We start from the raw sequence: 15,632 nt of genomic DNA, 5'->3' as shown, positions 1-15,632 counted from the left end.
TCCCCTCACTGCTAGCACAGCACCTTGCTCTCCTCTCACTGCTAGTACAGCACCCTGCTCTCCTCTCTATGCTAGTACAGCACCCTGCTCTCCTCTCTATGCTAGCACAGCACCCTGCTCTCCTGTCTATGCTAGTACAGCACCCTGCTCTCCTGTCTATGCTAGCACAGCACCCGTGCTCTCCTGTCTATGCTAGTACAGCACCCTGCTCTCCTGTCTATGCTAGTACAGCACCCTGCTCTCCTGTCTATGCTAGCACAGCACTCGTGCTCTCCTGTCTATGCTAGTACAGCACCCTGCTCTCCTGTCTATGCTAGTACAGCACCCTGCTCTCCTGTCTATGCTAGCACAGCACCCATGCTCTCCTGTCTATGCTAGTACAGCACCCTGCTCTCCTGTCTATGCTAGTACAGCACCCTGCTCTCCTGACTATGCTAGTACAGCACCATGCTCTCCTGTCTATGCTAGTACAGTACCTGGTGCTCTGTTGGCATATCACCATGTTGTCTACTGTCTACATCATCCAGCTCACACCAGCTCTCCCCTATGTGAAGGTATGAAATGCATAGGATGTGTGTAGCATGGAACTTACTGTTAGCCCCTATAACTTGATTTTTCTACAAATGTTTAATAAAGGTTTATTTTTATTTTTACATCTCCTGAACTTTTGTGGATATTCTTTTCATTATAAATTAACTAAAATCTGTTCAAAGGAGGCTATTATAATTTTGCACGGCCTAATAAATATGGGAGACAATGATGTAGAGGAGAGAAGGGAGAGAGGTGAAATCATAGAGACCTTAAAGAGTATAAAGGAGTTTAATAAAACTGGGTCTGAAAGCAGCAACACTCAAACAAGAGGTTATGAACAGCTGGAGTGGGGCTGTTTCAAGTGTAATTTTTGTAGCTGCTTCCAAAAAAGGTGGTGATTAAAATACTGTAAGGAGGAAATACAAAAATATGCTAAATTGAAAATGAGTTTCATACAAAATATGAACAGACTCTAAGGGCCTTCTGGGTCTTATCATACAGCAGAATTTATGTGTTTGGGATACAAACTGTGGTCCCTTTAAGTACCTTCTTAGTTTTCAGCCTCTGATCCTCATTTTGGAATTTGTACCATAATGATTTTAAGATGGAAGCAAATGGTGTGACCCCAATGCCTGCACCGACCAGCATACTGACTTCATACTGAAAGACATCCTCACTGGCTGTACCGAAGGGCCCATCCACTGACAACCTAGAAAGGAGAGTTACAGAGGTCATACTTGGATCTTCCCCATATTTTGTTTACTTCAGACCAGGTGAGAAATGTCTCCAACGACTTGTCGTAATTTGGTTTGTATATTTCTTTTTCACAATATATCTACAGAGTACAGTGTAGCTGTATTGCCTAAGAATGGCTGGATCTGTATTTTCCAACCAGCTGAACCCTATTAGTCACTATAAACTCCAGTAATCTTGCTGTGGCCTCTAAGAACTATCTCAGTACCCCTGGGTAGCTTCTTACTTTGGAGGGTTGTCTGCCTGTTGCTGAAACAAGTCAATCAGTTTCTCAGTCCAGTCTCCAGCAGATCGAATGTGTACAGAGAAGAAATCTTCCTCTGGGGCTGAGGTCATTGTAAATGGATGCCACTCCAGTGCTGAAATTGAGGGGCAGTTAATAAAAATGTATTGCCCCACTTCCATCCGGAAGCCACGCTTCTGCATCTGGATTTCCAGGACCTTGGAGGGATGGCTGACAGCCTGATAATAAAAATTAAAAAAAATCACAAACATGGTTTGTTACATTGTCACTCAAACTCTGTCTCCCTTCCCAATTTGTGTAATTGTGTAAAGTCAAGCCAAGAATACTTTATTAGCATGACATTATTACATGTGTTGCCAAAGTAATATGTTACAATAAAACGGACCAATAACAATTAATAACGTAGGAGTATAGTGGGTAAATATGATAACAGTTAATTTAATCTGATTGGGAATTCTGGTCATGTGACAGTCTGCTACATATTTTGATACTATCAAGTCAAGTCAAAAATACTTTATTAGCATGACATTATTACATGTGTTGCCAAAGTAAAATGTTACAATAAAACAGATCAATGACAATTTATAAAGTATTAGTATAGTGGGTACATATGATAACAGTTCATTTAATCTGATTGGGGGTTCTGGTCATGTGACAGTCTGCTACATATTTTGCTACTATCCTTGTAACACAGACCTAGATTTGGAGTTTGGCGTTAGCCGTGAAAACCAGCGTTAGAGGCTCCTAACGCTGGTTTTAGGCTACCGCCGGTATTTGGAGTCACTCAAAATAGGGTCTAAAGCTCACTTTTCATCCGCGACTTTTCCATACCGCAGATCCCCTTACGTCAATTGCGTATCCTATCTTTTCAATGGGATCTTTCTAACTCCGGTATTTAGAGTCGTTTCTGAAGTGAGCGTTAGACATCTAACGACAAAACTCCAGCCGCAGGAAAAAAGTCAGTAGTTAAGAGCTTTCTGGGCTAACGCCGGTTTATAAAGCTCTTAACTACTGTACTCTAAAGTACACTAACACCCATAAACTACCTATGTACCCCTAAACCGAGGTCCCCCCACATCGCCGACACTCGAATCATTTTTTTTAACCCCTAATCTGCCGACCGCCACCTACGTTATACTTATGTACCCCTAATCTGCTGCCCCTAACACCGCCGACCCCTGTATTATATTTATTAACCCCTAATCTGGCCCCCACAACGTCGCCGCCAGCTACCTACAATAATTAACCCCTAATCTGCCGAGCGGACCGCACCGCTACTATAATAAAGTTATTAACCCCTAATCCGCCTCACTAACCCTATAATAAATAGAAAAACAAAAGAAGGCGAGGCTGGGCAAGCAGAAAAAATTAAAACTTAACGTTTATTGCCAAAAAGAAGGTAAATAAAATGCAGAAATAGCAAGCAGTATGGGTCAGAATTAGCTTGAGCAGCAGCAATCTTACATGTTTCGGCTCCTGCCTTACTCATAGACTGTGCCGCTCAAAGCTCACAGGCCCCTTAAATTACAAATTCACTCTGACATCATATGCAGCAATCAATTAGTTAACCCCTACCACACCAAAAAAGAAAAAGAAAAGAAAAGAAAGAAAGTGTAAAAAACAGAAGGATGCATTGATAACAAGACATATATTGTAGACACAATTATTTTGAATTAATAAGAAAATTCATTAATGCCTTTATGCATCTTGTAATACTATGTAACAGTATAATTAACCAATCATAATATATAATATGAAAATGCCCATGGTATGGATACAAAGTAAATAATACTGATCCTAAGTTGTTACTACAACTCTGATATATCAACTAGATATGCATGGGTAAACAAGAGAGGCATGAAATAAACTGTCTATTAAATTGGCACAGTGCTAAGTTAAATACTGTCTAACTTAGGGGAGACAAAACATAGGCTATAGTAATAGCCCCAATGTGTAATGATTTTATATAATCAAAAATACTACCTTATACAGTAATACCCCTAATGTCAGATAAGCTGTATTATATACTTATGTGTAGCCTTAATATGTCTAGTCTCGAATCAAAGCTATTTTTAAATACCGAACAGGTATATGAATCAACTAGATCTCAACGCCAACAATTAATTAAATCATTTTGAATGTTAAGTCCTTGTGGCATGCGGGTCTTAAGCTTAAAGATCCAAAATGCTTTGCGTGTGACTTCCGGTGGGAGGCTTAGCAAGATGGTCGCAAGTAGGAATTGCTCTGCTTGAGACCAAGTTATTTCTTCCTATTCTAGGAGTAAATCTCTGCCATCCTGCTAGCCCTTAACAGTCTCAGCTGTTCGGGCATCTATAAGGATCAAGCATTACAACTCTTGGCCCCCGGAACGACAGGAAAGCATTGAAGAGGGGAAAGCTGTGCTACGCATTGTGTATAACACAGCAGAAAGAAAAGGAACAAGCATGGGAATCCACTTTGCTGCAACAGATTCTCAAAATAAAGACATCTTAGCTGCCATACAGGGCTTGCTTCTACCTGTATTCAATAAGCTGGAAACTACTCTGCAAATCTTACTGACAGAAACTCGGGTCATGGATCTCCTGCATGCGGGTCCAAAATGGCGCCGCCTCCCCATGGAATCCTTTGGTAATCATGCCTGTAACACTTCTGAGGCTTATTTGAGACACAATGAGGGATCGAAGGAACAACCGCTACTGTCAACAGGCGTACCTCACTCACTCAAGATTAACAGGGAAGCGGAACCCCCGGTATTTGAGGTGGGGGAGATGTACACTGCATGGTTTGATTCTGAGCTGCAGTGCGACTTCAGCAATTGTTCTTCCTACCAACCGTTAGAGATCAGATTCTACCAAACCCAGCTACAGTTTGCATCTGAAATAACAGGTACTACATCTTGTGGGATTCCCTATACTCAAGACGAACAATCACATTTACACGGAAAAGATGGCGACAGCCGGAACATGGCTGCACAGTACCACAGACAAGCCGCATCTGCATTTGACTCACCGCAAAGTTTTACCTCCCTGCTCACTTCAAGGAAGATCTCGAGATGGGGCAGTTGCCTTTTAAATGAGCTGCTGGCCTCCACTGTCGATGTGAAGCAGCCCCTCTTTCCTCCGCAAAAAAGCTGCTCCCCTCAGAGACAGAGATGTCAGGCTTCAGCTCGGGCTGGAGTTGGGTAATTTGCTCTTCTGCCTACAGCTATCTGTTCTAGATGACTGTGTTCCAAAACAACCTTAGAAGCTTTATCTAGCCTCTATATCATTGTAATATACTCAGCAATTTTCAATGCTTACACATAGTCGCTCCACTCCACAAACTATGTTAAACTGTTGACCAACAGCTCCTATGACCTGTCTTTCAGCCTGGCTATGTTAAGTGTGTGTGTGTTAATGTTCTATTTAATTTTAATAGCCTTATTGTTAAATGTTCTTTTACCCTTCTGGGGGATACTGCAGGTACGGTAGTGAGAGGATTATAACCTGACATTTTATACTTGGCATCTATCCAGGTGATATTTTAGGTAACCTAAGGAGTTAAAGCCTGTCACATAAGCAGCTTGTTTTTTGAAAATATGAACACACTATCTATTCAGCTAAGCCTGAGAATGCTTCTTAGAAAACACTGCATATGTCTGCGCATTGGAACTAGAGCTACCTCTCATTACTAACACCAGGCTTTACTTTCTGACATCTCTCCCACAATCCTGTGGGTGTTGTGGCTTTGTATCATGTATTTAAGTTTCCACAATTCGGATATCTCTGCTTCTTATATACAGATATATATTTGCAAAAACTCTGCTCCTGAAAAGTGACTATCAATTTAAGTCCCAATGTCTCTTCCATCCTGATCAAGAAACATATTAATTTTGAACATGTTAGTTACTTTGTATGCTTCCATATTAGCTCTAGTATTATACTAATATAGATCCCATCATTATCTTATGTGGCTCAGTTGCATAGGAAAGCTATCCAGCACCCCACCCTGTTAGCCTTCATCCTTAGGAAAGCTTTTGTGAACACAGATATGGGCAATGCTGGATCAGATAGCCACTCATGCTAAACCTCACAATATTATTGTTAATAAGACTGGTTAGTCTGTGCCTACCTGCTTGGTATGCGTGTTTAGTTGGTGAAGCTGTGTGTGTGTGTGTGTGTTAATGTTACGATAAGTTGTTTATCTAATTTTCTTTTGTTTATATTTATACTTTCTCTCCCCCACCACCCAATTAGTGAGGATGTGCTCTTTGTGCAGTTTTATTTTCTCTTTTATTTTTTACGCCATTTATTCTGCTTCATACTCATCTGCATACTAACTTGGATGTACTAGGATATCGAAGACTGCTGCATACGCTGATCTCTTAAATATATAAACTTACTATTTGTTTATCAACGCCTGACAATACTCCCTACTAAACATCACAACTATATATGTCTTAGACACTGGAGACAATATAAAACCCATCAACATTGTAAGTAGCTCAGGTGCATATGGACTCTGCTTAGTACTATCCCATGCCTATAGAAATAACGTTATTATCAAAGATTAGAGCACTGTACAGTCTTTTACTCATGCTGAGTTTTGCAGCATCTCAGCAGAGGGGAATGCTTATCTTCTGCTAGTTTGATTGGGTTTGGTTGTTTGTTTGGCGTGTGTGTGTTTGTACTTTAAGTTAGAGTTAATATTAATAAAACCCCAATGTTGTGGTGCAGGTACATATCTAATAAAACATTTGTAGATCTATTGAAAATACCAAGTTATGCATAAGGTTGATGTAATCTAATGTACTGAAATTACTATCTTGTAACGCACCCTGCGAGGTGGAATAATGACATCCTTTGTATCATTGTACCCAATATTGGTCATAAATAAAAGTTTAAAAAAAAAAATGCTTTGCGTGTGCGAAGCATCATGTCCTCATCACCCCCTCTTTTTGGGGTTCTTACCCTCTCTATAACCTGCCATTTGAGTGAATCGACATTTCCATTATGACAAAATTTATAGTGCCTAGCAACTTGTGAGTCTGGTTCCTCTGATTTAACATCATTAATGTGTTCCTTAATCCTTTCTCTCACTTCCCTGGACGTTAGGCCCACATATTGTTTCTCACAAGGTTGGCATGTTACCAGATACACAACATTGGTGCTTCAACAATTTGTACATGCATCCATCATGAAACCTTTCTGTGTATTAACAGACTGAAAAGTTTTTCCAGGTAATGTAAATGTACATGCCTTACATCTAGTGGCACCACATTTATAATGCCCTTTGCATTCAAGCCAACTCTGACTTCTATCCATAGATGTTTTAACCTCACTTGGGGCCAGCATATTGCCTATGGTCATGTTCTTCCTAGATACACATTTACATCCTGTCTTGACTATCTCATAAAGATCCTCATCTCCTTTTAAAATCGGCAAGCAATCATTTATAATTTTGGCAATTTGTTCAAATTGATTGCTATAATTAGTCACAAAAACAGGATGTTTGTTTAAACCTTGTTTCTTCTTCCTACTCTTACCAGTATATAGCATAGATTGCCTATCCATACTAGCCACTATATTGTAAGCTTTGTTTATCAGATAATATGGAAAGCCTCTCTTCAAGAATCTATCTATAAATTCTACCGCTGACTTTTGATACTCTTCTAATGTGGAACAGTTCCGTCTTAGGCGAATAAATTCACCCTTCAAAATACCAAATCTAGTATGTCTAGGATGCATGCTTTTTGCATGCAAAATGCTATTTCCTGATATAGATTTGCGATGTAGTTTGGTTATTACTTTATTATCTGTATTAAGTAAGATTAAATCCAAGAATACAATACTGTGCTTCTCATAAGTACTCGTAAATTTTAGACCTATATCATTAGCATTTATATCCTCTACAAAGTTCTGACCTTCCTGTTCTGTCCCTTCCCAAATGATGAGAAGATCGTCTATGTATCTCTTATACATCACAATCCTTCCCCCATGTCGGCAATTCTCTCCATATACATGGGATAGTTCCCACCACCCCATGTATAAGTTGGCAAACGCCGGGGCAAAGGTTGCCCCCATCGCTGTTCCTCTCTTTTGGAGATAAAAATTGCCGCCAAAGGAGAAGTAATTGTGTGTAAGTAAGAAAACATAATTTATGCTTACCTGATAAATTTATTTCTCTTGTAGTGTATCCAGTCCACGGATCATCCATTACTTATGGGATATTAACTCCTCCCCAACAGGAAGTGCAAGAGGATTCACCCAGCAGAGCTGCTATATAGCTCCTCCCCTAACTGCCATTACCAGTCATTCGACCGAAAACATGCAGAGAAAGGAAAACCATAGGGTACAGTGGTGACTGTAGTTTAATGGAAAAATTACCTGCCTTAAAGTGACAGGGCGGGCCGTGGACTGGATACACTACAAGAGAAATAAATTTATCAGGTAAGCATAAATTATGTTTTCTCTTGTTAAGTGTATCCAGTCCACGGATCATCCATTACTTATGGGATACCAATACCAAAGCTAAAGTACACGGATGACGGGAGGGACAGGCAGGCTCTTTATACGGAAGGAACCACTGCCTGAAGAACCTTTCTCCCAAAAACAGCCTCCGAAGAAGCAAAAGTGTCAAATTTGTAAAATTTGGAAAAAGTATGAAGAGAAGACCAAGTTGCAGCCTTGCAAATCTGTTCAACAGAAGCCTCATTCTTAAAGGCCCAAGTGGAAGCCACAGCTCTAGTAGAATGTGCTGTAATTCTTTCAGGAGGCTGCTGTCCAGCAGTCTCATAGGCTAACCGTATTATGCTACGAAGCCAAAAGGAGAGAGAGGTAGCCGAAGCTTTTTGACCTCTCCTCTGACCAGAATAAACAACAAACAGGGAAGACGTTTGTCGAAAATCCTTAGTTGCCTGTAGATAAAATTTCAGGGCACGGACTACATCTAGATTGTGTAGCAGACGTTCCTTTTTCGAAGAAGGATTAGGACACAAAGATGTAACCACAATCTCTTGATTGATATTCCTGTTAGTGGCCACCTTAGGTAGGAACCCAGGTTTAGTACGCAGAACTACCTTGTCTGAATGAAAAATCAGATAAGGAGAATCACAATGTAAGGCAGATAACTCAGAGACTCTTCGAGCCGAGGAAATCGCCATTAAAAACAGAAATTTCCAAGATAACAACTTGATATCAATGGAATGCAGGGGTTCAAACGGAACCCCCTGTAAAACATTAAGAACTAAGTTCAAACTCCATGGTGGAGCAACAGTTTTAAACACAGGCTTGATCCTAGCTAAAGCCTGACAAAAAGCTTGAACGTCCGGAACTTCTGACAGACGTTTGTGTAAAAGAATGGACAGAGCTGAAATCTGTCCCTTTAAGGAACTAGCGGATAAACCCTTTTCTAAACCTTCTTGTAGAAAAGACAATATCCTCGGAATCCTAACCTTACTCCATGAGTAACTCTTGCATTCGCACCAATATAAGTATTTGCGCCATATCTTATGGTAAATCTTTCTGGTAACAGGCTTCCTAGCCTGTATTAAGGTATCAATAACTGACTCAGAAAAACCACGTTTTGATAAAATCAAGCGTTCAATTTCCAAGCAGTCAGCTTCAGAGAAATTAGATTTTGATGTTTGAAGGGACCCTGGATCAGAAGGTCCTGTTTCAGAGGTAGCGACCAAGGTGGACAGGATGGCATGTCCACTAGATCTGCATACCAAGTCCTGCGTGGCCATGCAGGCGTTATTAGAATCACTGATGCTCTCTCCTGTTTGATTCTGGCAATCAATCGAGGAAGCATCGGGAAGGGTGGAAACACATAAGCCATCCCGAAGGTCCAAGGTGCTGTCAAAGCATCTATCAGAACCGCTCCCGGATCCCTGGATCTGGACCCGTAACGAGGAAGCTTGGCGTTCTGTAGAGACGCCATGAGATCTATCTCTGGTTTGCCCCAACGTCGAAGTATTTGGGCAAAGACCTCCGGATGAAGTTCCCACTCCCCCGGATGAAAAGTCTGACGACTTAAGAAATCCGCCTCCCAGTTCTCCACTCCCGGGATGTGGATTGCTGACAGGTGGCAAGAGTGAGACTCTGCCCAGCGAATTATCTTTGATACTTCCATCATTGCTAGGGAGCTTCTTGTCCCTCCCTGATGGTTGATGTAAGCTACAGTCGTGATGTTGTCCGACTGAAACCTGATGAACCCCTGAGTTGTTAACTGGGGCCAAGCCAGAAGGGCATTGAGAACTGCTCTCAATTCCAGAATGTTTATTGGTAGGAGACTCTCCTCCTGATTCCATTGTCCCTGAGCCTTCAGAGAATTCCAGACAGCGCCCCAACCTAGTAGGCTGGCGTCTGTTGTTACAATTGTCCAGTCCGGCCTGCTGAATGGCATCCCCCAGGACAGATGTGGCCGAGAAAGCCACCATAGAAGAGAATTTCTGGTCTCTTGATCCAGATTCAGAGTAGGGGACAAGTCTGAGTAATCCCCATTCCACTGACTTAGCATGCACAATTGCAGCGGTCTGAGATGTAGACGTGCAAAGGGTACTATGTCCATTGCTGCTACCATTAAGCCGATCACCTCCATGCATTGAGCTACTGACGGGTGTTGAATGGAATGAAGGACACAGCATGCATTTTGAAGCTTTGTTAACCTGTCTTCTGTCAGGTAAATCTTCATTTCTACAGAATCTATAAGAGTCCCCAAGAAGGGAACTCTTGTGAGTGGAAAGAGAGAACTCTTCTTTTCGTTCACCTTCCATCCATGCGACCTTAGAAATGCCAGTACTAACTCTGTATGAGACTTGGCAGTTTGAAACCTTGAAGCTTGTATCAGAATGTCGTCTAGGTACGGAGCTACCGCAATTCCTCGCGGTCTTAGTACCGCCAGAAGAGCACCCAGAACCTTTGTGAAGATTCTCGGAGCCGTAGCCAATCCGAATGGAAGAGCTACAAACTGGTAATGCCTGTCTAGAAAGGCAAAACTTAGATACCGGTAATGATCTTTGTGAATCGGTATGTGAAGGTAAGCATCCTTTAAATCCACTGTGGTCATGTACTGACCCTTTTGGATCATGGGTAAAATTGTCCGAATAGTTTCCATTTTGAACGATGGAACTCTTAGGAATTTGTTTAGGATCTTTAAATCCAAGATTGGCCTGAAAGTTCCCTCTTTTTTGGGAACCACAAACAGATTTGAGTAAAACCCTTGTCCTTGTTCCGACCGCGGAACCGGATGGATCACTCCCATTAATAAAAGATCTTGTACGCAGCGTAGAAACGCCTCTTTCTTTATTTGGTTTGTTGACAACCTTGACAGATGAAATCTCCCTCTTGGGGGAGAGAATTTGAAGTCTAGAAGGTATCCCTGAGATATGATCTCTAACGCCCAGGGATCCTGGACATCTCTTGCCCAAGCCTGGGCGAAGAGAGAAAGTCTGCCCCCCACTAGATCCGTTCCCGGATCGGGGGCCCTCGATTCATGCTGTCTTAGGGGCAGCAGCAGGTTTCCTGGCCTGCTTGCCCTTGTTCCAGGACTGGTTAGGTCTCCAGCCTTGTCTGTAGCGAGCAACAGCTCCTTCCTGTTTTGGTGCAGAGGAAGTTGATGCTGCTCCTGCTTTGAAATTACGAAAGGAACGAAAATTAGACTGTCTAGCCTTAGGTTTGGCTCTGTCTTGAGGCAGGGCATGGCCTTTACCTCCTGTAATGTCAGCGATAATTTCTTTCAACCCGGGCCCGAATAAGGTCTGCCCTTTGAAAGGTATATTAAGCAATTTAGATTTAGAAGTAACGTCAGCTGACCAGGATTTTAGCCACAGTGCTCTGCGTGCCTGAATGGCGAATCCGGAATTCTTAGCCGTAAGTTTAGTTAAATGTACTACGGCATCTGAAATAAATGAGTTAGCTAACTTAAGGGCTTTAAGCTTGTGTGTAATCTCATCTAATGGAGCTGATTCAAGTGTCTCTTCCAGAGACTCAAACCAAAATGCTGCTGCAGCCGTGACAGGCGCAATGCATGCAAGAGGTTGCAATATAAAACCTTGTTGAACAAACATTTTCTTAAGGTAACCCTCTAACTTTTTATCCATTGGATCTGAAAAGGCACAGCTATCCTCCACCGGGATAGTGGTACGCTTAGCTAAAGTAGAAACTGCTCCCTCCACCTTAGGGACCGTTTGCCATAAGTCCCGTGTGGTGGCGTCTATTGGAAACATCTTTCTAAATATCGGAGGGGGTGAGAACGGCACACCGGGTCTATCCCACTCCTTAGTAACAATTTCAGTAAGTCTCTTAGGTATAGGAAAAACGTCAGTACTCGCCGGTACCCGCAAAATATTTATCCAACCTACACATTTTCTCTGGTATTGCAACTGTGTTACAATCATTCAGAGCCGCTAACACCTCCCCTAGTAATACACGGAGGTTTTCCAGCTTAAATTTAAAATTTGAAATATCTGAATCCAGTTTGTTTGGATCAGAACCGTCACCCGCAGAATGAAGCTCTCCGTCCTCATGTTCTGCAAATTGTGACGCAGTGTCTGACATGGCCCTAATATTATCAGCGCACTCTGTTCTCACCCTAGAGTGATCACGCTTACCTCTTAGTTCTGGTAATTTAGCCAAAACTTCAGTCATAACAGTAGCCATATCCTGTAATGTGATTTGTAATGGCCGCCCAGATGTACTCGGCGCTACAATATCACGCACCTCCCGAGCGGGAGATGCAGGTACTGACACGTGAGGCGAGTTAGTCGGCATAACTCTCCCCTCGTTGTTTGGTGAAATATGTTCAATTTGTACAGATTGACTTTTATTTAAAGTAGCATCAATACAGTTAGTACATAAATTTCTATTGGGCTCCACTTTGGCTTTAGCACATATAGCACAGATATCTTCCTCTGAATCAGACATGTTTAACACACTAGCAAATAAACTAGCAACTTGGAAATACTTTTCAAGTAATTTACTATAATATGAAAACGTACTGTGCCTATAAGAAGCACAGAAAAAGTTATGACAGTTGAAAATTAATAAACTGAAAAGTTATAGCATCAAATCTTTGTAAAAAACACAATTTTAGCAAAGGATTGCTCCCATTAGCAAAGGATAACTAACCCTGATAGCAGAAAAAAAAAAAAAAAAAAGAAAATAAACGTTTTTTTTTTATCACAGTCAACTACAATCTCACAGCTCTGCTGTGAGTGATTACCTCCCTCAAAACAAGTTTTGAAGACCCCTGAGTTCTGTAGAGATGAACCAGATCATGCAGGGAAGACAATAAACTTCTGACTGAATTTTTTGATGCGTAGCAAAAGCACCAAAAAAGGTCCCTCCCCCTCACACATAACAGTGAGAGAGATCAGTAAACTGTCATAAATTAAATAAAACGACTGCCAAGTGGAAAAAAATAGTGCCCAAAACATTTTTTCACCCAGTACCTCAGAAAATTAAACGATTTTACATGCCAGCAAAAAACGTTTAACATTAATAAATTGAGTGTTATTAAAAAGCCTGTTGCTAGTCCCTGCAAATTAGGCTAAAGTTTTATGCATACAGTATAATTCCAGTGAAGTGCCATTCCCCAGAATACTGAAGTGTAAAATATACATACATGACAGCCTGATACCAGTTGCTGCTACTGCATTTAAGGCTGCGTTTACATTATATCGGTATGGCAGAATTTTCTCATCAATTCCATTGTCAGAAAATAATAAGCTGCTACATACCTCTTTGCAGATTAATCTGCCCGCTGTCCCCTGATCTGAAGTTTACCTCTCCTCAGATGGCCGAGAAACAGCAATATGATCTTAACTACTCCGGCTAAAATCATAGAAAAACTCAGGTAGATTCTTCTTCAAATTCTACCAGAGAAGGAATAACACACTCCGGTGCTATTATAAAATAACAAACTTTTGATTGAAGGTATGAAACTAAGTATAATCACCACAGTCCTCTCACACATCCTATCTATTCGTTGGGTGCAAGAGAATGACTGGTAATGGCAGTTAGGGGAGGAGCTATATAGCAGCTCTGCTGGGTGAATCCTCTTGCACTTCCTGTTGGGGAGGAGTTAATATCCCATAAGTAATGGATGATCCGTGGACTGGATACACTTAACAAGAGAAATACCTATAATAAATAGTATTAACCCCTAATCTGCCCTTCCTAACATCGCCGACACCTAACTTCAATTATTAACCCCTAATCTGCCGACCGGAGCTCACCGCTATTCTAATAAATGTATTAACCCCTAAAGCTAACACCCCCCCTAAGTTAAATATAATTTAAATCTAACGAAATTAATTAAATACAAAGTTACCTGTAAAATAAATATAAATCCTAAAATAGCTATAATATAATTATAATTTATATTGTAGCTATATTAGGATTTATTTTACAGGTAAGTATTTATCTTTAAATAGGAATAATTTATTTAATAAGAGTTAATTAATTTCGTTAGATGTAAATTATATTTAACTTAGGGGGGTGTTAGTGTTAGGGTTAGACTTAGCTTTAGGGGTTAATACATTTATTAGAATAGCGGTGAGCTCCGGTAGGCAGATTAGGGGTTAATAATTGAAGTTAGGTGTCGGCGATGTTAGGGAGGGCAGATTAGGGGTTAATACTATTTATTATAGGGTTAGTGAGGCGGATTAGGGGTTAATAACTTTATTATAGTAGCACTCAGGTCTGCTCGGTAGATTAGGGATTAATAAGTGTAGTTAGGTGGAGGCGACGTTGTGGGCGGCAGATTAGGGGTTAATAAATATAATATAGGGGTCGGCGATGTTAGGGCAGCAGATTAGGGGTACATAGGGATAATGTAAGTAGCGGCGGTTTACGGAGCGGCAGATTAGGGGTTAATAATAATTAGATTAGGGGTTAATAAGTGTAAGGTTAGGGGTGTTTAGACTCGGGGTACATGTTAGGGTGTTAGGTGCAGACGTAGGAAGTGTTTCCCCATAGCAAACAATGGGGCTGCGTTAAGAGCTGAAAGCGGCTTTTTTGCAGGTGTTAGGTTTTTTTTCAGCTCAAACAGCCCCATTGTTTCCTATGGGAGAATCGTGCGCAAGCACGTTTTTGAGGCTGGCCACTTGCGTAAGCAACTCTGGTATCGAGAGTTGAAGCTGCGTTAAAAAACATAATTTATGCTTACCTGATAAATTTATTTCTCTTGTTAAGTGTATCCAGTCCACGGATCATCCATTACTTATGGGATATTAACTCCTCCCCAACAGGAAGTGCAAGAGGATTCACCCAGCAGAGCTGCTATATAGCTCCTCCCCTAACTGCCATTACCAGTCATTCGACCGAAAACATGCAGAGAAAGGAAAACCATAGGGTACAGTGGTGACTGTAGTTTAATGGAAAAATTACCTGCCTTAAAGTGACAGGGCGGGCCGTGGACTGGATACACTACAAGAGAAATAAATTTATCAGGTAAGCATAAATTATGTTTTCTCTTGTTAAGTGTATCCAGTCCACGGATCATCCATTACTTATGGGATACCAATACCAAAGCTAAAGTACACGGATGACGGGAGGGACAGGCAGGCTCTTTATACGGAAGGAACCACTGCCTGAAGAACCTTTCTCCCAAAAACAGCCTCCGAAGAAGCAAAAGTGTCAAATTTGTAAAATTTGGAAAAAGTATGAAGAGAAGACCAAGTTGCAGCCTTGCAAATCTGTTCAACAGAAGCCTCATTCTTAAAGGCCCAAGTGGAAGCCACAGCTCTAGTAGAATGTGCTGTAATTCTTTCAGGAGGCTGCTGTCCAGCAGTCTCATAGGCTAACCGTATTATGCTACGAAGCCAAAAGGAGAGAGAGGTAGCCGAAGCTTTTTGACCTCTCCTCTGACCAGAATAAACGACAAACAGGGAAGACGTTTGTCGAAAATCCTTAGTTGCCTGTAGATAAAATTTCAGGGCACGGACTACATCTTGATTGTGTAGCAGACGTTCCTTTTTCGAAGAAGGATTAGGACACAAAGATGTAACCACAATCTCTTGATTGATATTCCTGTTAGTGACCACCTTAGGTAGGAACCCAGGTTTAGTACGCAGAACTACCTTGTCTGAATGAAAAATCAGATAAGGAGAATCACAATGTAA

At 41.3% G+C, this 15,632-nt stretch overlaps 1 protein-coding gene across 1 annotated transcript in view; it reads right to left on the bottom strand.

The window, feature by feature from the left end:
- NOX1 (NADPH oxidase 1) overlaps positions 1–15,632 on the bottom strand; it is an 81,703-nt gene that overhangs the window by 31,000 nt on the left and 35,071 nt on the right. Inside the window, exons 9-10 of the mRNA XM_053698965.1 lie at positions 1,511–1,746; positions 1,078–1,240 (exon numbers count right to left, since the gene is read on the bottom strand). Coding sequence (XP_053554940.1) covers positions 1,078–1,240; positions 1,511–1,746 — 399 coding nt within the window. The remainder of the gene's footprint in view (positions 1–1,077; positions 1,241–1,510; positions 1,747–15,632) is intronic.

This window comes from Bombina bombina, chromosome 1, assembly GCF_027579735.1.
Source record: "Bombina bombina isolate aBomBom1 chromosome 1, aBomBom1.pri, whole genome shotgun sequence".
NCBI lineage: Eukaryota > Metazoa > Chordata > Amphibia > Anura > Bombinatoridae > Bombina > Bombina bombina.
This window is presented reverse-complemented; position numbering and strand designations above follow the sequence as displayed.